Source organism: Emys orbicularis, chromosome 5 (genome assembly GCF_028017835.1).
Source record: "Emys orbicularis isolate rEmyOrb1 chromosome 5, rEmyOrb1.hap1, whole genome shotgun sequence".
In the NCBI taxonomy this organism is placed as follows: domain Eukaryota; kingdom Metazoa; phylum Chordata; order Testudines; family Emydidae; genus Emys; species Emys orbicularis.
In genome coordinates this window covers 143,453,855-143,479,996 of record NC_088687.1, presented here as the reverse complement: position 1 = coordinate 143,479,996, position 26,142 = coordinate 143,453,855, and the positions used below count along the sequence as shown (strand labels likewise).

Below are 26,142 nucleotides of genomic sequence, written 5' to 3'. Positions count from 1 at the left end.
CTCCAACCAGCAGGTAACTGATAGATGGGGTCTCCAACCTCTGTAGAGGTGTCTGGTTTAACAATGCTATGGAGCTGGGCTATGCTCATCCCAAGGTCCCATGCCTCCATCCCTGGGATGCCAGGTACATGCTTTTGCAGCAGCAACCACGTCATTGTACTGAATCGGGTGCAGATTCCGATAGCTGCACCAGTGTGAATCCGGAGTAACACCAAAGGAGTCAGCAAGTAACACCAATAACCGGGGGGTTATTCCACCGTGACGCTGGTTCAGTTGAGAGCGACATTTATCCCATAGCAATCAAAAGCGGTTTTCATCTGATGGACGCTCAGCATAATCTCGGTGAGATGAGCGGGGTCCCAGCCCGATGCCTAGCGGGTAGATGACCACCAGTCCGAGCAGAGGAGCCAAGGCCTCGCTGGGCCATGAAGACCGCACTCCTCTTCCACCCTGGTTTGGGTTGCAGCACGTTGGCAGGTCAATATGGAGGAAGCCTGCTCTACTGCTACTCATCCTGCCTCAAATCTTTGGTTAAACAGAGGCCTGTAGACTGCAGGGCCTTAGACTCAGCTCCTTTCGCCAGCACAGCTTCCTTTTCCAAACACTTCTTATAAAGACTAACCATCCTGCAAGAGCCTATTGCATGATCCTCTTTTCTCTTCCACCAGGATCTCCCATAACGTTATCCAGTGGGAGCTGTCATGTCCTTCTTATTTCAGCTTATCTTCCTGGCCAGTCATGCCCAGCGAGGTACGGTGCCATGTTTAACCCTAATAATAATGATCAATCGTGTTCTGTTAGCTGCTGCCTGCATGCAGCACTCCCTCCGTTGCCTCCAGCATGGCAAAGGGTTTGTACCATTAGGAAAGGGATAGAGAATAAGACAGAAAATATCACAATGCCACTATATAAATCCATGGTATGCCCACACCTTGAATACTGCGTGCAGTTCTGGTCGTCCTATCTCAAAAAAAAAAAAAAAAGCTATATTAGAATTGGAAAAGGTTCAGAGAAGGGCAACAAAAATGATTAGGGGGATGGAACAGCTTCCGTATGAGGAGAGATTCAAAAGACTGGGACTGTTCAGCTTGGAAAAGAGATGACTAAGGGGGGATATGATAGAGGTCTATAAAATCATGACTGGTGTAGAGAAAGTGAATAAGGAAGTGTTATTTACTCCTTCTCATAACACAAGAACTAGGGGTCACCCAATGAAATTAATAGGCAGCAGGTTTAAAACAAACAAAAGGAAGTATTTCTTCACACAACGCACAGTCAACCTGTGGACCTCGTTGCCAGGGGATGTTGTGAAGCAGGGGTCAGAAAAGAATCAGATAAGTTCATGGAGGATAGGTCCATCAATGGCTATTAGCCAAGATGGGCAGGGATGCAACCCCAATGCTCCGGGTGTCACTAGCCTCTGTTTGCCAGAACCTGGGAATGGGCAACAGGGGATGGATCACTTGATGATTCCCTGTTCTCTTCATTCCCTCTGAATATCTGGCATTGGCCACTGTCGGAAGACAGGATACTGGGCTAGATGGACCATTGGTCTGACCCAGTCTGGTCGTTCTTATGTTCTTACCCAGAGCCTGTAGGATTCTCTCTCCTAGGTTCAGGAGCAATCTCTAACCGACCCCTGTATATTCTCCCAGGGCAGTGCACGCTCCTGTTTTACACCAGTAAGAGTGGGAGTAGGATCAGACACTGAGCGTTTACTGGTCCTAAGGCACGGTACAAAAACCAATTAACCAATCCCTTGGAGGCAGGTGGCATTAATTTGTATTTCGGTTATGCCTCAGACACAGAACACAGGCAGTGCATCATTATCCCCATTTTACACGCAGGTAAACGGAGGCACTAAGACAGCAGCCCAAATTTCCAGCATGGCCCCTGATTTTGGATGCCCAGCTTGAGAGCCCAATTTACAGCGGTGACATGCACCAGCTGCTCGCAATAGGACAAATTCAGCTCTGGGATGACTCCACCAACTTGAATGGAGTTACCCCAGAGATCAGATGCAATTCCCATTAAAGTCAATTAACCCAACTGGTTGGCGCTTCTGAAAATCTGGGCCTAAGTGAGATGCTCAAGCCCCTTCCCCCTCTCCCCGCCTCCACCCCCAGACACGGCAGATCAGTAGCAAGGCCAGAAGGGAAGAGATCTCTGCCCAGGAGCCAGGTCCCGCTGGCTGGCAGAGAGGAGAGAAGCATGTTGCTGATGGAGCCAGCAGATTAGCTCTGTCCTGACTGAGGTTTCTGCTTGTGCCTTGCTCCCTCTGTCTGTTCCCCTCTGTCCAACACAGCCTTTGGCTCGTGGGGCGTCACCTACCCCCAAAGCCTGCAGAGTGTGCAGGACTCCTGCCTCCAGATACCCTGCACCTTCAGCTACCCCAGCACAGTGACCCCCACGGGTGGCATTGTGGCCATCTGGTACAAGGATTACGAAAGCCAGCACGCCGTGATTTACCACTCGGCCACTCCCAGCGAGGTCGACGGCAGGTTCCAGGGCCGGACCGAGCTGCTGGGCGACCTAGCCGGGCACAACTGCACCCTGCTGCTGAGGGGCGTGAGGAGCGAGGACAGCGGCAAGTACAACTTCAGGTTCGAGATCAACCAGGGCGACCGGTGGTCAGACCTGCGTGGGGTGACGGTGATGGTTACCGGTGAGTATGGAGACGAGCTAGCCAGAGCGTGTAAAATCACAACTACTCCACTGTGTGTCATGGGCCCTGTACTGCTGCCAGCCATGGGCGAGTCTCCTGTAGCTTGAGTGCTTGTGGAGCAGCTGAGTTCTATCCCCACTGCTGCCGGGATAGCTCAGTGGTTTGAGCACTGGCCTGCTAAACCTAGGGTTAGGAGTTCAATCCTTGAGGGGGCCATTTAGGGAACTGGGGTAAAAATCTGTCTGGGGATTGGTCCTGCTTTGAGCAGGGGGTTGGACTAGATGACCTCCTGAGGTCCCTTCCAACCCTAATATTCTATGAATGTCCAAGGGTACCGCGCCGTGATGGAGGAATAAACTGGAATCGCTATTATCCCATCGCAGATTCCCCAGAATATACCTGTTCTTTCCATCCCTAGATGCCCCCACCAGCCCAGCCATTGCTGCCCCGGAAGATGTAAGGGAGGGTGTGAGAGTGAACTTCACCTGCTCCAGTCCGTACGCCTGCCCATACGAGAGCACCGCTCTGCAGTGGAGCGGCTACAATGCCCTGCTCTCGACCGTATCTGGGGCAGTGCAACTGGACACCGCTGGAGTGCTCAGCCGGCAGATCCTCGTTACCTCCTTGTCGTGGCAGGACCACTCCAAAAAACTGCTCTGCAAAGTGTCTGTTGGCTCCAAGCAGGCAACCGGGGAAATCGTTCTGCGGGTGAAACGTGAGTAGTGCTGCTTTTCAAACACTGGAGTGAGGACCAGCAGCTACGGCCTCGGTTTCTGCATTGCCCAAGTCATGTCTTTCCAGCCCACAATGCTTCCAGTTCTGCCATGTGATCTCTGACACCCAGCCAGAAATTCATGGCCAGATTCCAACGGACGTCTGGCTTCCCTAAAGTCTCCTCTGTGATTTCCACTGAACAAAGACTTCTTCTCGCCTTGCAGCCCTATCCTGTGCTGTGGCATTGCTGGGTGCTGCTTCAGCCGCTGCCCTGTTCCACCCCAGAGGCGGCTGCATTCCTGTGGGGAGCGAATTGGGTCTTGTGTCTTATAGAGCCACACTTGGGAAAAAACCTCCTCTGGTTGATTCGATGCTGGGTGCAATTAATTGTGGATGCAAGTGAGAGGATGCAGAGGTCTGACTACCTGCATAGTTGGACATCTGCATGCTATCGCTGGGAGAGCGCAGGAGTGGAAGGCAGGCTGGGGAGCCCGGTGAATATCATTTGTAAAGCTCTCTGAGAAGAGAGGGGCTGTACAAACGCAGAACATGATGCCCCTTAGAAACAATCTGTGGCCTTCACCCTGGAGCAGCTGTGCCGACATTCTCAGACTCAGCGGCCTAAGACAAGGTGCCTAAGACAGCACCCACCAGTTTGGTAAAAGTGGCCGGAGGTCCCAGGGGCTGGTGTCAATCCCTGGATGTCGGTGCAGTTACTCCAGATGTCTCCTGAAAGCTGCATCTGGCCAACAGTTTCCTAGTTCCTCCCGGTCTCCTGGACCGACTTATCTCTGCTGTACAGACCCTCCCCTCCGACTCCCTCTTACCACTTGGGGGTGCAAATGTCAGCTCCAGAAATGTTTCTCATTAAGGCCAACTGCCAGCTGCCCTTCTAATATCACTTCTTCCTTCTCTACCCACCACCAACTCATTACAGCTCCCCACTTTCCTCTCAGAACGCGCCCTGTGCGCTGTGCCCAGCCCTTCCTCCCCACCCACCGTCCGCCTGGCAAACAGGACTCTCCTCCCAGCCCCAATGGGGACTGTGGTGCTGAGATAGCTGGTAGCCAGACCCCCTTGCCCCGTATGTCAAAGAACTCCAGTGCTCCATGGAGCGCATGGAGCCTGCACACACTTTTCAGCCTGAGAACTCTACCCATGATGCCCTGTTCTTCTGCTCATAGGCTAATGCCAGCAGCCACCTCCTGCCTCTGTCATTAGCTTGACCATGTGGGCCAAGACCTTTCCAGCTTCTACCCGTGCAGCTGCCTCCTTTCCCAAAAGCAGAAGAGCTCCAGGCTATACCGCCCAGGGAACGTGGTTAGGAAGCAGCCCTAAGTCCTGGATCTGGCTTCCTGACCTGCAGGGAACCATCTCTAAGGATGAGAAGCTGGTTCAGGTCCTTTTGCTCACTCAGGCTTTGGTCTCTGACACTGGCAAGGGGGCTAGTTGAGGTGGGGGGGTCTTTTGCCCTGTGGGGATTTGTCAGCTATAGAGACTCCTAGAACCATAGGGTGAGAAGGGACTGCAAGGGCATCGAGTCTAACCCCCTGCCAGGATGCAGGACTTGTTGTGCCAACATCATTTCCAAGAGACCACAGATAGAAGAGCTCTCAGAGGGTCATGAGCAGCATGGACCAGACTGGAGACAGTGACAGAGTGACGAACGCCTCTGAGCTAACCCGACTTCCCTAAGTCAGGACCGCTGGCTTCAGTCTCAGCCAGCGATTCCTGGCTGTGGTGGTGCCCACTGGCTGCCACCTCCGTTCACTGCGTGTCCTTTCTTCCTCCGACTCCCCTGCAGATTCCCCGAAAGGCACAAAAGTGGTAATCACCCCCTCCACCAAGAACATCCGGGTGGGCGACAGCGTCTCTCTCACGTGCAGCGTGAACAGCACCTTCCCCGAGGTCACCGCGTACAAGTGGTACAAGGGCGGGACCGCCTTGGGGAGCCAACAGATTCTGACTCTCCAGAGCGTTGCTCGTGAAGATTATGGCCCGTACCACTGTGAAGCGGAAAATTCCGTCGGGACCGGGGTGGCGGAAGCAGTTGTTCTCTATGTTTTTTGTAAGTATGGAGGACGGGGCCGCAGATGAATCACCAGCTAATACCACTGTAGCACCATGGCTTCACAGGGACCCTGTGCAGCAAAGAGAACTAAAACCAGTGCTCCATCTAGGCCAGGATGGCCACAGGTGGATGCTTCAGCAAAACAATAACGTTCCCTCCACCCGAATGCAACTGACTGTCTGCCTCAGTATTTTTCATTAGAGCGGGCTGGGAATTTTTCAAGGAATGGGTTTTTTTAAAATGCTGATTCATCAAAACCCAGCAGGGTCGGTTTCAAGGACGCTCACGACTCAAAAAATGATCAGAAAACTTTTTTGAAATGGTCAAGCTGGCCAGTTTTGACATTTTTTGCACTGGAATGTTTCCACTTTTCAAGTCAAAATGACTTTTTGTTTAGAAATGTTAGTAAATTTTGACTAAAAAAAATAGTTAAAGGTCAAAATCAAACTGAAACATGCCATTGACCCAAACCAATTCTTTTTCTCATTCACAAAAATGTGATATTTTGACTTTTCGTCCCACTTCTGGACAGGAACATTTTTCAAGGTCTCCGATTTATTTTATAAGATGGGAAAATGGTTTCCTACTCAGCTCAATTGATCACCCTCATGTCCGAGTGCCTCGCAAGCACTACTGAATCTACCCTTTGGGATAAGGAAGCATCGCTAGCTCTGTTTTACAGATGGGGAAACCGAGGCACAGAGTGACTAAATGACTTGCCCAAACACAGCAAGTCTGCCAGGGTGGTAGAAATTGAATCCAAAATTTCCCAAGTCCTAGCGCAGTGCTTTAATCACAAACCCAGCCTTCCTCTCCCTTCACTCTTGCATCCTGGAGAGATGTGTGTGTGGGGGGGTCCTTCTTCAACCCAGAGGGTGTCCCATTCACAGGGCCGGCTCCAGGCACCAGCTTAACAAGCAGGTGCTTGGGGCGGCCAAGGGAGAGGGAGAGGGGCAGCACCTGCGGCAATTCGGGGGCGGCAGGTCCCTCACTCCCTCTAGGAACGAAGGACCTGCCACTGAACTGCTGCCGCCGATCGCCGCTTTCCCCGCCCCCCCCCCAATTGCCGCCGCCAATCACGGCTTTTTTTTTGCTTGGGACAGCAGAAATGCTGGAGCCGGCCCTGCCCATTCATGTCTTGAAGCTGGAGGATCAGTAGCCCTTAAAATCTGGCTTCACCCCGTCCTGGGCACAGGGTATTTGCTAGGATCATGTGAGTGTATCTCACATACTCAGTTTCCTGGCATTGCAGGGGTCTGGAGCCTTGGTGCATCTCCTTCTCCCCGATCTCTGCCCGTGGCACAAAGTAATCGAGTATCCCCTTGGTCTAATTCTGGCGGATGGGCTTGCTAGGGGGTGGCTGGGTGGTGCTTAGTGCCCTCTGCTATACAGAAGGTCAGCCTGGATGATCTGGTGGTCCCGTCTAGTCTTAATCTCTAGAACTCAAATCTGCTGTCATCTCCTTCAGCTGCCGTGGTCTTGGTGAGCCCTTCTGCAGAGATACAGGCAGGCGAGATGGTCACTTTGACGTGCGCCGTTCCCGGCGAGGAGAACCAGGATCTCAGCTACACCTGGTACAAGAACAACGTCTGGATCAAGGAAGGCACGGCCCGCTCCCTGGTGTTTCACGAAGTCACCAGCAGCGACACCGGCTATTATTCGTGCAAGGTGCAGAACGACAAAGGGAGTCAGATGTCCCAGGCCATCAGTCTGAGCGTGTTCTGTAAGTGTATCACAAAACTCACACCTACGACTGCAGGGCACCTGGACCTGAGGTTTTTAAAGGGTTAATAAATGATTAATAGATGGGAGGAGCTAGCAAACAGAAGAGTTTTGCCCGGGAGGTCTCCGGGGTGAAGGAGAGACGATGTGATCCTTGGGGTGAGTTTGACTGGTAGTTTGTTTGTTGCTTGAAGATTCCAGTGTAGTTTGGGGGGTTGTGTGCTGAGCCCGGGGGGGGGGGGGGGAAGCAGGGATGCTCAGGGAGAAGAGGGGTTTAAAAAGCCAGCTCCTAAGTGACCAGAGGAACTAGTGAACAGGGGAGTTTTGCAAGGGAGTTTAGAGAGGGGGTGCGAGAGGCAGATACACCTAACAACCATTCTCTAAGCTTAAACCCCCCCCCCCCCAAAAGCAAACCACAAAATCCTGCAAGAGTAAAAAAAACGCCAGCAGAAGTCCAGCAGCAGAGTGGGGGCGAGGGAGGATATCCAGTTTATTGCACTGAATACAGCCTGTATGGTTGTGGGCAGGTTGCATACGTGTGCATTCAGTGCAAACAGCTCCTGGCCTTCAGAGACCAGAGGGGCTGAACTGGGGGAGCGAAGGGAGACAGAGAGGTGCACCCAGGAGATTTTCAGGGACATGGCAGAGCAGCCCCTCCCCCAGTTTGACAGCCTCTGAGTAATACAGCAGCGGGGGGGAAGGGGAATCACAGTTTTGCAGGTTTGGGGAAAATAAATATTTAGGGAGTTTTGCCTTGAAATGTTTGTCATTAAAAACTGGGGAAACCATCCCTGCTCCAGGAAATATCAACTGCCCCACAAATATCTGCCAGGATGAGATCATGGGAGGTTTGATAATGGGGTGCTGGTACTTGGGTAAACGTGACCGGGTTGCTCTTGAGCTCACAGCAACCACAGCTGTCTCCCCGGTCAGGTGCAACAGACAGAGATTACCTGCAGCCAGGGCCGGTGTAACCACTAGGTGAACTAGGCGGCCACCTAGGGCGCCAAGATTTGGGGGCACCAAAAAGCGGTGCCCAAAATTATTTTTTAACACGACTGTATTCATTTTTGAAAGTTTATAATAAGCGATGCTCCGGGGGGAGGGGAGGAGCGCAAGGTGGAAGTTTTGCCTAGGGCGCAAAATATCCTTGCACCGGCCCTGCCTGCAGCTGTTTTACTCAGCAACAACAGCTGCATCAGTGCTAGCAAATCCAAACCAATGGTCCCAGAGTTACTCTGCAGGCAGCATGTCTAGTCAGTGGCTGGGCCCAGCCAGCCCTCTGCTTCACAGAGTCTGCTCTCCCTCCCAGCCAGTCCTGACCTGAGCTGGGGTCTCCCCTTTTAACCTCTCCCTCCAAGCTGGATACCTATTCCAGGTGTAGCTAGGTGATTTTAATCTGGCCGTCACCTCTTAACCTCTTGCTCTAATCATAAAACCAGTTGTTATCCCCCCGCCCCCAACTCTCCCCTGGGTTCTTCGATTCCTGGCTCATCACAGCGCCAATGCTCTGTCGTTGTCTCCTTCCACCGCACAGATCCCCCTAGGGCCCTTACAATCACCTTGTTCCAGGAGACGCAGGAAGGAAAGCTGGCTCTCATTCACTGCACCGTGGATAGCCACCCCCTGTCTGCACTGGCCCTTTACCGCAACGAGGCCCTCGTCGCCACCACCAGCTCCCATGCAGCCCCCAGCCAGCGGCTCAGCATCACAGTTTCCCGCAACTCCTTGAAACTGGAGATCCTGAACGTGCTGCCGGAGGACGACGGCCGATACCGGTGCACGGCGAGCAACGCGTACGGGAACGCGACTGCTGCTAAGCTGTTCCATGCCCAAAGTGAGTAAACGGTTTGTGATTATCACGCGGGGTAAGGGGCTGCCACCAATCGGGACTCCCAGGCCCCCGGACGGATTTTTGGGCATGACGCCTTCTCCGAGCATCATGTTTAATAATAGTAACATTCTTCTGCCATCTTCACAGTGGAAACCCTGGGCAATGGGGTCTCTTTCGCCTCTCCATTTGAGGAGCATTTCACGATTGTCCATTGTGCCATACCTGCACCATCCTTAGATTAAGGCCTTACAGAAAGGTCGGCTGACTGCTGGGGCACCCTCGTGTCCGGATGCGGCCTAGCAGGCTCTCCTCACCTATCCACCCCCCGGCCAACAGCGGTGGTCTGCCTCGTCTCATGACTCCGTCCAGCTCGCTTTACGTCTCTCCCCAGCTGGGGTAACGAACGTGCAACGAAACGTTCCAAATCGTCCCAAGACGAGAGATTCCTCGGCCCCCTCAGGTGCTATTACTCAGTTTGTCCTTGAGGCTCCGTCTTCAGCCCCATCCTGGGCTCAACAGTCCTGACCTGAAGCATGTAGGCCCCCTCCTCAGGGCTGGGAGGGGAACCCTGGTCTACTCTCCTTCCCTGCAGCCTGCACTTAGCACAGCCTCTCTGCTGGTCCCCAGGCATCTCCCTCGGTCCTCCTAGAGCCTTCTTTCTCTGCTGGAACGCCGACCCCTCAGGACTGCCTCTCCCCGCCACAGGGATTACTTCTGTTCCTGCGGCTTTCTTCAGTCTGCCTTAGATTCATAGATTCATAGATTCTAGGACTGGAAGGGACCTCGAGAGGTCATCGAGTCCAGTCCCCTGCCCGCACGGCAGGACCAAATACTGTCTAGACCATCCCTGATAGACATTTATCTAACCTACTCTTAAATATCTCCAGAGATGGAGATTCCACAACCTTCCTAGGCAATTTATTCCAGTGTTTAACCACCCTGACAGTTAAGAACTTTTTCCTAATGTCCAACCTAGACCTCCCTTGCTGCAGTTTAAGCCCATTGCTTCTTGTTCTATCCTTAGAGGCTAAGGTGAACAAGTTTTCTCCCTCCTCCTTATGACACCCTTTTAGATACCTGAAAACTGCTATCATGTCCCCTCTCAGTCTTCTCTTTTCCAAACTAAACAAACCCAATTCTTTCAGCCGTCCTTCATAGGTCATGTTCTCAAGACCTTTAATCATTCTTGTTGCTCTTCTCTGGACCCTTTCCAATTTCTCCACATCTTTCTTGAAATGCGGTGCCCAGAACTGGACACAATACTCCAGCTGAGGCCTAACCAGAGCAGAGTAGAGCGGAAGAATGACTTCTCGTGTCTTGCTCACAACACACCTGTTAATACATCCCAGAATCATGTTTGCTTTATTTGCAACAGCATCACACTGTTGACTCATATTTAGCTTGTGGTCCACTATAACCCCTAGATCCCTTTCTGCCGTACTCCTTCCTAGACAGTCTCTTCCCATTCTGTATGTGTGAAACTGATTTTTTCTTCCTAAGTGGAGCACTTTGCATTTGTCTTTGTTAAACTTCATCCTGTTTAACTCAGACCATTTCTCCAATTTGTCCAGATCATTTTGAATTACGACCCTGTCCTCCAATGCAGTTGCAATCCCTCCCAGTTTGGTATCATCCGCAAACTTAATAAGCGTACTTTCTATGCCAATATCTAAGTCGTTAATGAAGATATTGAACAGAGCCGGTCCCAAAACAGACCCCTGCGGAACCCCACTCGTTATGCCTTTCCAGCAGGATTGGGAACCATTAATAACAACTCTCTGAGTACGGTTATCCAGCCAGTTATGCACCCACCTTATAGTAGCCCCATCTAAATTGTATTTGCCTAGTTTGTCGATAAGAATATCATGCGAGACCGTATCAAATGCCTTACTAAAGTCTAGGTATACCACATCCACAGCTTCTCCCTTATCCACAAGACTCGTTATCCTATCTAAGAAAGCTATCAGATTGGTTTGACATGATTTGTTCTTTACAAATCCATGCTGGCTGTTCCCTATCACCTTACCACCTTCCAAGTGTTTGCAGATGATTTCCTTAATTACTTGCTCCATTATCTTCCCTGGCACAGAAGTTAAACTAACTGGTCTGTAGTTTCCTGGGTTGTTTTTATTTCCCTTTTTATAGATGGGCACTATATTTGCCCTTTTCCAGTCTTCAGAAATCTCTCCCGTCTCCCATGATTTTCCAAAGATAATAGCTAGAGGCTCAGATACCTCCTCTATTAGCTCCTTGAGTATTCTAGGATGCATTTCATCAGGCCCTGGTGACTTGCAGGCATTTAACTTTTCTAAGTGATTTTTAACTTGTTCTTTTTTTATTTTATCTGCTAAACCTACCCCCTTCCCATTAGCATTCACTATATTAGGCATTCCTTCAGACTTCTCGGTGAAGACCGAAACAAAGAAGTCATTAAGCATCTCTGCCATTTCCAAGTTTCCTGTTACTGTTTCTCCCTCTTCACTAAGCAGTGGGCCTACCCTGTCTTTGGTCTTCCTCTTGCTTCTAATGTATTGATAAAAAGTCTTCTTGTTCCCCTTTATTCCCGTAGCTAGTTTGAGCTCATTTTGTGCCTTTGCCTTTCTAATCTTGCCCCTGCATTCCTGTGTTGTTTGCCTATATTCATCCTTTGTAATCTGTCCTAGTTTCCATTTTTTGTATGACTCCTTTTTATTTTTTAGATCATGCAAGATCTCGTGGTTAAGCCAAGGTGGTCTTTTGCCACATTTTCTATCTTTCCTAACCAGCGGAATAGCTTGCTTTTGGGCCCTTAATAGTGTCCCTTTGAAAAACTGCCAACTCTCCTCAGTTGTTTTTCCCCTCAGTCTTGATTCCCATGGGACCTTACCTATCAGCTCTCTGAGCTTACCAAAATCCACCTTCCTGAAATCCATTGTCTCTATTTTGCTGTTCTCCCTTCGACCCTTCCTTAGAATTGCAAACTCTATGATTTCATGATCACTTTCACCCAAGCTGCCTTCTACTTTCAAATTCTCAACGAGTTCCTCCCTATTTGTTAAAATCAAGTCTAGAACAGCTTCCCCTGGCCCTTCCCAGAGAGAGGAAACACCCAACTTCCTCTAGGGACAATGTGCCTCTGGCCCCAGCTTCACTGCCCCTGGGCCTCCAGGTTTCCTCCTGGCTCTGGGCCCTCTGATTTTGGCTCCCAGGCTTCTCTCATCCTTTAGCCCAAGGAAGCTCTCAGCTATCTCTCACCTGGGTCTCCTCCCTTCTTCTGCCCTGTGCTCCTTCCTTTATGAGCACCCGTCTCCTCCCCAGCTGGGCTGGATAACCAGTTACGCCTGACACCCCTCCAGAAATCACCCGGGGGCCTGTTACTCCCAATCACAGACCTACACTCAGTAAGGAAGTTATCGCGATGCTATTTAACGTTCTGAGACAGGCAGAGCTGGCTGACAAAACAGAACAAACAATTTCACGGAACATTTTGAAGTTTCAGAGTTGGTGCCAAAATTGGAACCATTTTTCATATTTTTTCAAAATTTTTCATTAAATATTTTTTCAAAACATTTCAACACTCTTCCTTTTTTTGCCCCCTTTTGGCTAGCCAGTGAAAGCATGTGGATAATGTCCAATGGGTTCCCCCCCCCCCCCCATACCTTTTCTTTTCCTTGTTTTTCCTTTTTCCACTCAGTGACTTTTCAGATCTTCTCCCGTTTCAGACCAGTTACAGAGCAGCAAAAGGGAAAAAAGAAGAGTAAAGGGGGGGGGGGGGGGGGGAGAAACAACCTCACCAGTTTGCTCATCCAGTTAGATTCAGTGAGAGGGAGGGAATGATGAGAGAGGAGAAAAACCAAAAATCTATAGTTTCAAAATTTAAGTAATTTTTAGATTTTTGAAAACCAAAACAAAACAAAAATTTCAATGAGAACAAATTGAAAAGTTTAGTTCCAGTTAGAAATTTCTGCCTGAAAAATTCCATTGAAAATGACATTTTCCCACAACAACAACAACAACAAATCCTTTTTGACAAATCCCATTTTTGCAGTGGGAAAATCTTTTGCGTAAACATTTTTGACCAGCTGTAACTATAGACAGCTCAGGGACTGATGATTTCAACTCACTTTTCTCCAGTCTTCTGGATTGTGCCTTGAAGAAGCTACAGCTGATTAATAATGCAGACGCTCGGGTTCTAACTAGGCAGAGATGAAGAGAGCGTGTTGTTCCGGTGCTGAAGTTCTTGTGTTGCTGAGTTGACACGTTTCATATGGGCCTGGTGTATCTTTATGAGGACTCTTTTCTTTTAAGCTTTCTCTGGGAAGAAACTGTTTCTTTGATTGGAGAAGCCAGGAGCCTCCCTAATAGGGCTAATCGGAAAATGTTTTTCAGGTTTTTTTTTTCCATTTTGGAAATTTTGAGTTTTCACCAAAATTTTTAGACTTCTTAGCAAAATATTGAAAACCCAAAATTTTTGACAGAAATTTCAACTGGAAACCAAAAATATTTCAATTTGGAAATGCAGTGATGGTACTTCATGGGAATTGTAGTTTAGGGTCCTCATGTTCCCTTTCTCCTCTATAGTCCAGAATCCCTGGCCAAACCACAATTCCCATGATGCACCATGGCTCCCTTCTTGTTAAGCCATCACAGGTGCATCAAGGGACTCCCTGGTGCAGTGCATCATGGCAAATGTAGTTTGACTAGGGAACCCAGCCCATAGAGAAGAGTGTGGGCAGTATGCACCTGAACTACAATTCCCATGAAGCACTGCAGCAGTATTCCCAAACCGCAGTGTTTCAGCTTTGGGCCAAAAGCCAAAAACTTTTCTGGTTTTGGGTGTTAGGATTTTGTGACAAAAAGTCATTTTTTCTGCACAGAAACCAGAATTCTTTTGTGGAACATTTTGTTTTGCCAAAAAAAAAGCAATTTTTCTGTTGAAAAACAGTTTCAACAGGATTTTTTCAACCCCCCTTCCTCCTTTGGGGCAGCTATCCCAATGTGGGAGGAGAGGCCGAAAGCCATCCTGCCAGTCTTATAAATGGCCTGTATTCCTCCTCTCCCTCCCTCCCCCAAACCGGACACAATAAAAAAGAACAGCAAACAATAAAGAACCGCAACCTAGCCCCTTTCCCAAGCCCATAATACTGCGGTTTAGGCAAACCCAAACAAGAGCCGGGCGCTGAATCTACACTCAGCAGCTGGACTAGAGGCTTGATTTCAGTGTCCCTGGCTTCATTACATCTCCCCGTACATCACCGGACTCACACAGCCCTTAGCACCAAAGCATATATTTGGATGGGCAACGTGGGCCAGTGTCCAGCTGGGACTAGACGGAGGCTGCTCAGGCTCACACAGCTTATGTGAGGCCCAGAGGGCAAACCTTGGGTGACAGCCCTAGCAGGCAGGCAAAAGTTTCCCGACAAAGATTTCATTCCCCTGCTTTACTGTGTTTCCTTCCCTCCCTCTTTCAGCAGCGAGAGTGTTGATCGGTCCCTCCCCGGAGGTGCGCGAAGGAGAGACAGTCACCCTGACGTGCGTCACCACCCGAAGCGCAGAGGAAGGGCCCAGCTATACCTGGTATAAGAACACAGGGTGGCTGAAGGAGAGCTCCGAGAACACCCTGGTCCTCCCAGCCGTGAGCAGCAGGGACGCGGGCGCTTTCCAGTGTAAGGCCCAGACTAAGAGAGGCAGCAGCACCTCTCCGGCTGTCACCCTGCGGGTGCTGTGTAAGTATGACCTCCCTTCCACGGCCCCCCAAATAAGGCCAAAGAGGGAAAACTTTGTGATTAGGGAACTGGCTAATCCTTAGATCAGCTGGGGGACATCTTGGGGAGGCCACAATTCACACACTAAAGGCCAAGTTCTGCCCTCAGCTGCCCCATCGTGAAACTAAAGTGATCCCTGAATCAATGGAGTGACTCCAGATTTACACCAGAGTGACTCCAGATTTACACCAGAGTGACTCCAGATTTACACGAGCCTGTCTAAGAGCAGAATCTGGCCCTGAAAGCCTCTATTAAAGTAAGATGCAAGTCGGTTAATCAGATCAATCTGACAATACTGGCCTGGTCCTGCAACTGATGCTACGTAGCTAGCCTCCGTGCCCAAGCGGAGTTCACACAATCCAGATTCCACAGCAGGGTGCTAAACTGGCGTGGTGCTGGTGGAGTTGTCATCTTGCACGTGAGATGTAGAGTAGAACTGGTATCCTGACCATTCATGGTCAGTAAAAAGAGGTCCTGGCTGGCATTCTTCATAAGAGTATTAACTCCGGTGCCAGGCCCAAATTCTGCCTGCGGTAACTGCTGTTCGTCCTGCCAATCGCTTCTCCCTGTCGTTTTAGGAGGAAACCGTTGTTTTCGCTTCCTGCCCTTAACTTGAGTGTAGCGTTGCTGTGCACCGTAAAACAGCTGCTACGTTCCACCCCAGAGCTGCACGTGCATTTCAGAGGTGGATGACGTGCTCCCTACCCATAGCTTGTGTAGGAGTTTACATTTCTCGACTCTATCAGGATCCAAGGCTCCATACCAATGCAAGATTCTTGGGCCACCTCCTGAATGGGTGTCAATCGGAGTAGCCCCACTGAAGGAAATAGAGCTCTGCAGATTGACACCAGCTGAGAGTCTGGCCCACTGTTATCATCTAAACTCCCAACGTTCTGCCCCAGAACATACAGTCCGTCCTATCAAAGTGAGGCTGGCGGCTCAGGGACCTTCAGTTGCTCCAGATTCCAATTCTGGCCAGATTCCTGTCTCGCCTTTACTGGCCCAGGCCTGTTTGAGCAAAGAAGGAGACTGAAGCAACAGCCTGGCTGCTGGTGCCATCAGAAGGACCCGGTAGAGCGCTGGGGAGGAGGGGGGGTTGCGAGGGTTTCTCCTAATCTAGTAAATAATCATATGTCAAATAACATATCGGCCAACAACATTTTAACCCTGCAGTCCCACCGAGACGGCCCCAGATGAGCTCCCTGCTAGAGACGCAGAACAGGCACCTGGGCGTCATCCTGTGCACCACCGACAGCGACCCGCAGGCCGAATTAGCCCTGTACAGAGGAGATGAATTAGTAGCTTCCACCAGTGGCTCCCGCTCGTTGGCCGGCCAGAGGCTCAGTGCGACTCCATCGTACAACAGCCTGAAGGTGGAGATCCGCAAGGTGGTGCTGGAGGATGAAGGGACCTACGTGTGCTTGGCTAGGAACGCCTACGGCAATGCAAGCACCTCCATGGTCTTCAGTGCAGAGAGTGAGTGCCCAGCTGGGTTCCTCTTGTCAAAGGGAACTGGCCTTTCCAACCGCGTGTGGTGGGAGAGAGACCCAGGCAGGCAGGGAGGGGGCCAGGCCCCGTGTTGGCGGTAAGGGACGATTCACACGAATCCTTCTGCTGTTATAAAAAAAAAATCCCCCCAGCAATTCCATTGATCGCAATGGGGGTTCACTGGAGGGGCGGGGCGCGTCCCACCGACTCCTGTCACGGCCCTGGATTGAACCCTTAGTGAAATGGCTGTTGTGAGGGATTGAATCGTTTGGTCACCCTGAGCGTCGTTCACCACTGGAACAATTTCCCAAAGGTTGGGGTGGATTCTCCATCACTGGCAAGTTTTGAATCAAGATGGGATGTTTTTCTAACAGCTCGGCTCTAGGGATTACTGTGGAGCAGGTCTCTGGCCTGGGCTATGCAGGAGGTCAGACTAGATCACAGTGGTCCCTTCTGGGCTTGGAATCTATGAATCTCTGGGTGATTCACTACTGATCCCACCCTATTAACTCCTGTAGGGGGTGCCCCCATTGCTTCCTAGGATGGCATCCGAGTTAGTGGGATGGGATCCATAAAGGGAACAAGGAAAAGGGGAGATTCCGCAGTATTCTTTGGAACCACTGAATATTAAATACACCTCTACCCCAATAGAACGCGGTCCTTGGGAGCCAAAAAATCTCACCGCCTTATAGGTGAGACCGCGAGACCGGCTTCCCCGGCTGTGATTTAAAGGGCCCGGTGCTCCAGCCGCTGCAGGGAGCCCCGGGCCCTTTAAATCACCGCCGGAGCTCTGGCAGCAGGGCTCAGGCAGGGATTTAAAGGGCCCGGGGCTCCCCGCAGCGGCTAGAGCCTCTGGCCCTTTAAATCACCGCCCGAGCCTGGCTGCCGGCGGGGCTCCGGCAGCCAGGCTTGGGCAGTGATTTAAAGGGTCCAGGGCTCCACCCGAATTCGGATATAACACGGTAAAGCAGCGAGGCTCGGGTGGCGCTTTAAAGGGCCCGGGGCTCCCCGCTGCTTTACCGCGTTATACCCAAATTCGTGTTCTATCGGGTCGTGTTCTATCGGGGTAGAGGTGTATCATAGATTCATAGAAACCCAGGGCTGGACGAGACCTCAAGAGGTCATCTAATCCATCATGAAGAAAGGAAACTGCCTGAAATGTAAGTGTCCAATTTGGGCCTTTTGACCGAGTTTGCTACATAAAACCAAGCTTCTGTCCACGGACACACATTACTGGATAAATATGACATATCACGAATGACTTTAGGCCATGCACATTTTGCCAAGCGCTGGCCATTTGATAGAACTCGGGGATAGCTGTAGGAAAATGGCTGACAAATGAGGGCAGCATAATGGCCCGTTTGTGACATTTGAAACGATTGATTGATTCGCTGCTAAAAAAAGACAATTGTGAAATTTGCAAAATGTTTCCAAAGTCCCTCAAAGCCAGCGATACTCCAAGAGGCAACGATTCCCATCGGTGGGCCAGATTCTGCTCTCAGGAACACCAAGGTAAATCCAGAGTCACTCCGCTGAAAGCGATAGAATTATTATGCATTTACACTGGTGTAACTGAGATCAGAATCTGGCTCTGTGTCAAAATCCCCCTCTCAAAGCATCATACAACTCTGATGTACAAGGTCATCTAATGTATGTTGCCCCCAATGTACTCCCCCTGGCCCCCCCATACACACCGTAACCCTCACACGCACATTCTCCAGGACTTTGCCTACTCCCGTTTTAACTGTCTGTTACAGCTACCACCACTTCTCGAGAGCCTGTTCTCCAGCCTCATCAAATCACAGAATCTAGTGATGGAAAAGACCCTCTTCTACACTCCTAGCCCCCAGGGGCAGGACTGCTGCCTCCAGAACATTTTCTAGAGCTCTGTGGAGTCTCATTTTAAATGTCCCACGCAATGGGGCTCCAGCCCATCTCTTGGGGACAGATTGCACTGTCAGGAAATGGATTCTAGGATACAGACTAACTCCCCCTTGGGTAAAGACCATCCCCTTGCCCCTTCGTATACCCCCATGGGCTGCCCCCTTGGTCTTCCAGCCCTAGCAGGCAGTTATGTCATGCCCCATAATGTACCCAAAGAGACGCATCTTTCGTTGCTTTGCACTTCCCCCGTCGCTCAGTCCCTGAATCCTGTTTGTCTCTCTTCCCCCTCAGCGGCGAGGGTCATCGCCACACCGGCCTCAGAGGTGCAGGAAGGCCAGGGGGTCAACCTGACCTGCGAAGTGAGCAGCAACTCATCGGCCATGACTAACTACAGCTGGTACAGAAATGGCCAGTGGCTGTCCACGGGCCTGGCCAATTCCCGGGTGTTCCAGCCGGTGGCCAGTGCAGACGCCGGGGTCTATTACTGCAAGGCAACGAATAACGGAACAAGCAGAAGCTCCGCCTTGGTCTCGCTGAATGTGCTTTGTAAGTGCCAGACACTTTGAATCTTCATGGCAGTGGCCGGTTCCCACAGGAGTAGGTGCGCATGGGCCCCAGTGGTGCAGTCAGTCGGGTCCCAACCAACACACCTGACTACACTTGCAGGTGCGCGTTGCGGTTGTGTGTACATGGGAGGGTGCATTTGGCTACATGTCGGTGGATGCACGTGTGTTCATCTGGGTGCGTGGGTCCATGCTGTGTGGGTGTGTGCATGTGTGGGTGTATGTGCACCCGTGTGCATGGTTTGTGTGTGTCTGGTCTCTTGCGTACACGCAGGAGCATGCGTGTGTGCCAACACGTATGTGCACGTGTAACCCAGGCTTACTCAGGCTGGTGCTCTGGCCCCAGTAGTGGCCGAATCACATGAAAGCTGAGGACCCTGTTATGCCCCAAACAGGGACCTCTGTCTCTAAAAGCATGAGCTAAAATACCCAGAGCCGTTAGCTCAAGGCTGGAGCCAGCCCACCGACCTCCATGTGATCCAACCACGAGAGGGGGACCATGCGCCACCCTGAGTACGAACGGGTGACACGTGCGTCTGTTCCAGAGAGAAGCTACCTGTGAAACACTGCAATCAGATGTGACTTATTGAACACTGGCGACCAGCCCGCGTGCAGATCCTGTGCTGTCGTCTAAAACGCGCAGTGCTGTTGCTTCCCCTCCCATCCTCGCACAGCCGGGCTGTTTGCGTCAGGATCCAAACTGCTCGCCCGGCTTTTTAAAACTCACTGTCGGTTTCTTCACGTCAGTCTCAAAGCCTCAGAAACTCATTCTCCGCTTCCGGTCATTAGTACCAGCTTCCGCCCTGCCCTCCACTTGGTCACTGCTGATGAGAGAGTGCCTCCTCCGCTGCAGACCCTGCCAGCAAGAGTAGATTTGGGGCCAGGCTGTGTTCTTTTCAAGGGTTACCATAGGAAGCTAAAACCTGAGCAGAACTGACAATAAATAGCTTGTCTGTAATTAACCGGCTAGTGTGGGTGTGGGCGAGACCATGTGTGTATTAGAACACGCATGAGCATGTGTGTGTATTTTAGCATGCATGGGATCATGTGCCTTCGTGTGTGTGATTCTCTCTACTGGATGGAATCAGAGCTTTTCTTCTGTATGTCATAGCCCCAGTACAGCTCACAGCTAATGGCGATTCTCTGCTAGCTCAATCAGTTGAGGAGCTGAGTTCCATCGCTGTGTCCCTGTAAGGTTTCTAGTGGCTGTGGTATGCAGCAGAGTGATGACAATGGTGAGGATCTAGGTGGCCATGGGATGGTCCAAGAGGGATAGGAGGGGTCTTTAAACAATCCTCAAGACATGTATAACTTGAGGACGATCTTTGTTCCCGACTCTTCAGACGCCCCCAGGAATCCCCGAATGACCTCGTTCCTGGAGGCGGAGATGGGCAGACTGGCCATCATCCGGTGTGTGGTGGACAGCAACCCCCCGGCCCAGCTGTCCCTGTATAAAGGAGATGAACTTGTGGCCTCCACCAGCTCCAGGACTGCAGCCGCCCAACGGATCGGCATCGCTGCCTCCCCGAACTCCCTGAGGGTGGAGATCCGGGACATCACGCTGGAGGACGAAGGGAACTATCACTTCACCGCTAGCAATGCATATGGCACATCTTCTGGCCGCCTGTACTTCCGTGTGCAAAGTGAGTATGGAGGAAATGGCTAGAGGACATGTGCAGCACTGCCCTCTGCTGGGTGCACGCAGAACTGCTCATCTGTGTGTCCTAGATCCCGTGCTGCTAGGGAGTGGTCAGATGCTACTTTGATTCTAGGGCCTCAGGAGCAGCGGGATCTGAGTTCGATCCCCGCTCTCCCCTAAAGTTCCATGGGGACAAGGACCTCCTAGGAAGCCCTGGCACTAGGCAGGGGTCCCTGCACTAGAGACAGGTGATTGACTACAGGTTTCATAGGGTCTGTCTGGGGAAATGCCTTCAAGTTTGGCTACTTCTCCGAATCTTGAACCAGGTTTCCCAGGCTACAAAACCAGCCTGGAAACAGTGTGAGAATGGAGAGTCCTAGTATGCACCCGGCTAGAAATACCACAAGATGGGGGACGGGTTGGCCCTGGTTCTTCTGTCTGTAGCTAGGAAGGGCAAAGGGTATGCAGGGAAATGACCTGTAATGAAGGGGGTGAGGAGGAATCAGAGAATATCAGGGTTGGAAGGGAGCTCAGGAGGTCATCTAGTCCAACCCCCTGCTCAAAGCAGGACCAACCCCAACTAAATCATCCCAGCCAGGGCTTTGTCAAGCCTGACCTTAACAACCTCTAAGGAAGGAGATTCCACCACCTCCCTAGGTAACCCATTCCAGTGCTTCACCACCCTCCCAGTGAAATAGTTTTTCCTAATATCCAACCTAAACCTCCCCCACTGCAACTTGAGACCATTACTCCTTGTTCTGTCATCTGGTACCACTGAGAACAGTCTAGATCCATCCCCATTGGAACCCCCTTTCAGGTAGTTGAAAGCAGCTATCAAATCCCCTCTCATTCTTCTCTTCTGCAGACTAAACAATCCCAGTTCCCTCAGCCTCTCCTCATAAGTCATGTGCTCCAGCCCCCGAATCATTTTTGTTGCCCTCCGTTGGACTCTTTCCAATTTTTCCACATCTTTCTTGAAGTGTGGGGCCCAAAACTGGACACAGTACTCCAGATGAGGCCTCACCAATGTTGAATAGAGGGGAATGATCACATCCCTCGATCTGCCGGCAATGCCCCTACTTATACAGCCCAAAATGGCTGCATTGAGAATAGCTGAGCATCTGAGAACTGTGAAGCAGGGGAGCTGCCCCTAGATGAATAACTCCCGGGAGCATTCGGGTGGGACTTGCCCATCACCCTAGGAGAGGAAGAGCCCTCTCTGCATTCAGGGGTACTTTAATGAGTATTTGGCCTAAGGCCTCTCTGCTGTGTTTATTGGACACCGTAGCCTTCACTTCCTGTCCTAACCTGTTATGTAGCATTGCTGCATACACAGTTGCCATGTTCCACTGCAGAGGTGGCAGCGTAGTAATGGTGGGTGATCCTGATTGTAAAGCACCAGCAGGAGCATTTGGGGCTCTGTTGTTGATGTAGCACTGAGAGGCGTGCACAGTCCCGCCCAGGCAGCCAGATAAAGATCCCTGCCCCAAGAAGCTTACAAACCACGGACTAGATCTTGATGTCCTCGCTCAGCCCTTCCTCAGGCAAACTCCCGTTGACTTTGTAATGAGTGAGACTGGAATGCCGCTGCCAAGACCTGAGCCAGCGTAGGGAGGGCGGTGAAGTGCACTGGGGTGGTGGAAACTGAGGCGGGTGGGGATTCTTGAAGGAGGAGAGGAAAAGGCCTTGACGGATGGTGATGGAAATTAGGGTTAGGCCAAAATCGGAACCCCAGATCCAAAGCCTGAGTTTCAGGGAAGTTAGGATCTGGATCCAGAGTTTGCATTTCAAGCCTGTCTCTGTAATGAGCCGACACTGAACGCAACCTCTGTCCCCCTGGATTTTGTGGGCGCCAGCTTTAGATCCACTTCCAGATCTGGATTTCCCATCTTGGCTATAAAAGGCTGAATGAGAACTGCCGGAATAGCAGCCCCCGTATTTTGGATTCAGATCCAAACTTGGCATGTCGGGGCCATCTAGGGTGGGGCCAGAGGTAGGATTCAACTTGCTGCTGAGATCCAGGCTGTTGTTATCTCTCTTTGCTGTGGCTTGTCTCCATCCTCTAGCCGCCAGAGTTCTAATTACGCCCTCCACGGACGTTCAGGAAGGGGATGATGTCTCCCTGACATGTGATGTGACAGGAAATGCTCCAGAGGGCGCCATCTACACCTGGTACAAAAACGGCCACCGGCTTCAAGCGAGCTCGGAGAGCTCCCTCGCCTTCCCACACATAACCAGTGGGGATACTGGCTCGTACCACTGCAAAGCTCACAGCCCCGAGGGAACCAGCAGCAGCATCTCCCCAGCCGTCAGCTTACACGTCTCTTGTAAGTGAGATTGTTTATCCAGGTGGAGGCTGAGCCAGTTCTTATGGAGGTCTGTGGACAGTGTCCCATTGATGTCAGTGGATATTGGAGCAGCCCGTTGCATTGCATCGCTGCTTAACTGCGCCCTGGGCTAGGTGCATTGCTTTTCACCAGAGCATTGCCGGAGGACGGCTATTCCCGGAGCGGGTTGGAAATTTTCCAGCGGGAGATTTTCCCAGCAGGAAATGCTGACTCATCGAAAGCAAAACGTTTCGCAGAAACGCGTCGTCTTTGGTGAAAATTTGTTTTGAAACCAAAAGGTGAAAAGAGCGTTTCAATCGGGTCCAATGTTCCATTGCAGCCTTCTCGGACCAGAACGTTTCGCTTTTCCATTTCGACATGTCTTTTGGTTTCTGATTTTTCCCGTTTTTATTATAAAATATCACATAAAATGAAAACAAAAAGGCAAAATCAGGACGAAACGTTTCAATGTTGTCAAAACAAAATGTTTTGATTGACCTGAAATTTTATTTATTTTTTTCTTCAGAATTTTGACTAGCAGGAAATTTCAGAATTCTTTGATTTTGTTCCATTCTGGAACCAAAGACATTTCCAAATCACGAATCTCCCCCTGAACCAAAAATGGCAGTTTCTGCACAGCTCTGCGACTGCCACAGGCTGCGGCTGGTCTAGATTCCATGAACCAGGGCCCTGCTCCAGGACAGCCTGTCACTCCCGATGGCTCTAGAGAGAGGTTCTGGCACTGATCATGACGAGCCAGATGCAGGAGCCCATATTGCTCAGTAACATTCACACTGACCTCAGTAGGAATTTGCCTGAGCAAAGAGGGAACAGGAACCGTGGAAGGGACGCAGGTTTCACGCTGCCCCTTGCCAATGTTGTATCAAAGGCTTATTGAGCAGAGCAGGAGATGGTACGGGCCACACATCCTTGGGAACACTAAAGGTGAAAGAGTCAGGGCACCACCCATTTCAGCCTGTATCATGGCATTTACGCTGTAGAAGGCAGAGCCAAGAGGGAAAAGGTTTTCCCATCCTTCGAAAATTTTCAGGAGTTGGAAAAATTTTCCCATCCTGAATCTGGACCAAACACCAAAATCTTGACAATTTTCTGCAAACTGAAAAAACAAAACAACAAAACCAAACTTCAGGTCCAGGTCAATGGAAATATTTCATTTTGATCATTTCGAAACCATTTTGTTTTGATTTTGAACTTTTCTTTCCTTGTTAACCTTTTTTAAAAGTCTAACTGGCTGACTTTTCAAAAGAAAGTCATTTTGAACTTGAAAACTGGTGTTTTTCATTTCAAATCTTCTGCAACTTTTTTTCCAAACATTATTCAAGGCTGGAGATTTGTCTAAACCAACTCTGTTTCACAAGCAGATTCATTTTCAATTAATCAACATTTTTTGACCCCAAAAAATTGCATTGAAAATTCCCAACCAACTCTAGGAACAGAAGCGAACCACAAGTATAAATTAAAAAGTATTTGGAGTAGACTCTTTAATTTAGATTTTCAAATGGGAATGGGGCGGTCTGATCAGATTCTTCTGGGTGGATCTGCCTTTCCTTCTTCTCCTTCTATTATTTATAGTGTAGTAGTGTCTGCAATGGAGAACCTACAGGATAAAAGGACTTAAGAGATGAAGGGTTGTGAGGGGAGAAGGGATTCAGCACAGACGTTTCAAGCAACTGACAGTGAATGTTGTGCTGGTGAAATAGGCTGGCAGCCCAGAGACAATGCTTTGCTGATCAAAGAAGGAATCATGGCATTAAAGGCTCAAGATGATGGCAAATGAAGAGCATGTTCACTGTGCCTTAATGCGAGTGTCTCACCCCAACAGATCCACCCCGGGAGCCTGAGTTGACCTCCTTCCTGGAGACACCGGATGGGCAGCTGGGCGTTCTCCAGTGCACTGTTGAGAGTGACCCACAGTCAGAGTTATCTCTGTTCAGAGGAGGTGAACTTGTGGCTTCCACCACTGGCTCGCACCCTGCAGCCGGACAGCGAGTCAGCGTCTCCTCATCACACAACAGCTTGAAGGTGGAGATCCAGGCTGTGGTGATGGAGGATGAAGGAGAGTATGTGTGTTCTGCTAGTAACGCGTATGGCAACTCAACCACCTCACTGAACTTCACTGCAGAGAGTGAGTACAACATTGCCCTCTACTGCCATGGGAATTGGATCCATCCATCCATCTGTCCCCCTACATACTGCTGTATCCAGCCAGCGAGCCAGCCACCTACTACCTCTTATAGCTATAGATCCAGCCATACATACCCCTGTATCCAACCATCCACCTAAATATCCCCTGTATCTACCTATCCATCCATCCATCCCCATACATACCCCTATATCCATCCATCCACCTAACTACCCCCTGTATCTACCTATCCATCCACATATCCCCATACCTCCCCCTATATCCATCCATCCACCTAAATACCCCCTGTATCTACCTATCCATCCATACATCCCCTATATCCATCCATCCACCTAACTACCCCCTGTATCTACCTATCCATCCACACATCCCCATACATCCCCCTATATCCATCCATCCACCTAAATACCCCCTGTATCTACCTATCCATCCATACATTCCCTATATCCATCCATCCACCTAACTACCCCCTGTATCTACCTATCCATCCACACATCCCCATACATCCCCCTATATCCATCCATCCACCTAAATACCCCCTGTATCTGTCTATCTATTCATGCATTCCCATACATACCCCTGCATCCATCCATCCATCAATCCTCTTACATACCCCTGTATCTATCTGTCCATCCTTCCCCATACTTATCCCTGTATCTCTCTCTCTCTCTAATCCTTGCATCCCCATACAGATCGCTGTATCCATCCATTCATCCCTCTACATAACTGTCATATCCATCTGTCCATCTCCATACATACCCCTTTATCTATCCATCCATCCATCCCTCCCTCCCCATAGTATATAAACATTTTCTCACATTAGTCTTTCCTCCCAGCTGCAAGGGTCTGGATCTCTCCTTCGCCGGATGTCCACGAGGGGGATGCTGTTAACCTGACCTGTGCAGTTGACAGTGATGCCCCGGGGATGCCGCACTACACCTGGTATAAGAACAACATATGGTTCAGCAAGGGCCCTGGCAGGTCACTTGTGTTTCCCAAGGTCACCACCACTGATGCTGCATCCTACCACTGCACGGTGAAGACCCAGGAGAGGGTTAGAAGCTCTTCCCCAGGCACTTTGAACGTCCTCTGTAAGTTCTTTGCATGGTTGAACTGTGCAAGGTTCAGAGAAAAATGCCTCTGTATCCACCAGCCCAGCCCAGCGCCCCCAGCCCACTGGCACTAAAAAGGGGAGCTAGATAAGCGACCCCTCCATACATGAGTGGGTAGGGGAGGGCTGCATCCTGCTTTGGCTACTGCTGGAGACAAGACCCCAGAGTTGGTGGACCTATGGTCTGATCTGCAGGGCAAAGTCTACGTCCTTAGA

The 26,142-nt window shown here is 50.5% G+C and overlaps 1 protein-coding gene across 1 annotated transcript in view; it reads left to right on the top strand.

Annotated features, from left to right (window-relative positions):
* The first annotated feature begins 701 nt into the window (after nt 1–701).
* SIGLEC1 (sialic acid binding Ig like lectin 1) overlaps nt 702–26,142 on the top strand; it is a 37,981-nt gene continuing 12,540 nt past the window's right edge. Inside the window, exons 1-13 of the mRNA XM_065405615.1 lie at nt 702–750; nt 2,306–2,665; nt 3,084–3,380; nt 5,184–5,447; nt 6,919–7,173; nt 8,710–9,009; nt 14,457–14,711; nt 15,924–16,226; nt 18,414–18,668; nt 20,029–20,328; nt 22,391–22,651; nt 24,495–24,797; nt 25,652–25,906. Coding sequence (XP_065261687.1) covers nt 702–750; nt 2,306–2,665; nt 3,084–3,380; nt 5,184–5,447; nt 6,919–7,173; nt 8,710–9,009; nt 14,457–14,711; nt 15,924–16,226; nt 18,414–18,668; nt 20,029–20,328; nt 22,391–22,651; nt 24,495–24,797; nt 25,652–25,906 — 3,457 coding nt within the window. The remainder of the gene's footprint in view (nt 751–2,305; nt 2,666–3,083; nt 3,381–5,183; nt 5,448–6,918; nt 7,174–8,709; nt 9,010–14,456; nt 14,712–15,923; nt 16,227–18,413; nt 18,669–20,028; nt 20,329–22,390; nt 22,652–24,494; nt 24,798–25,651; nt 25,907–26,142) is intronic.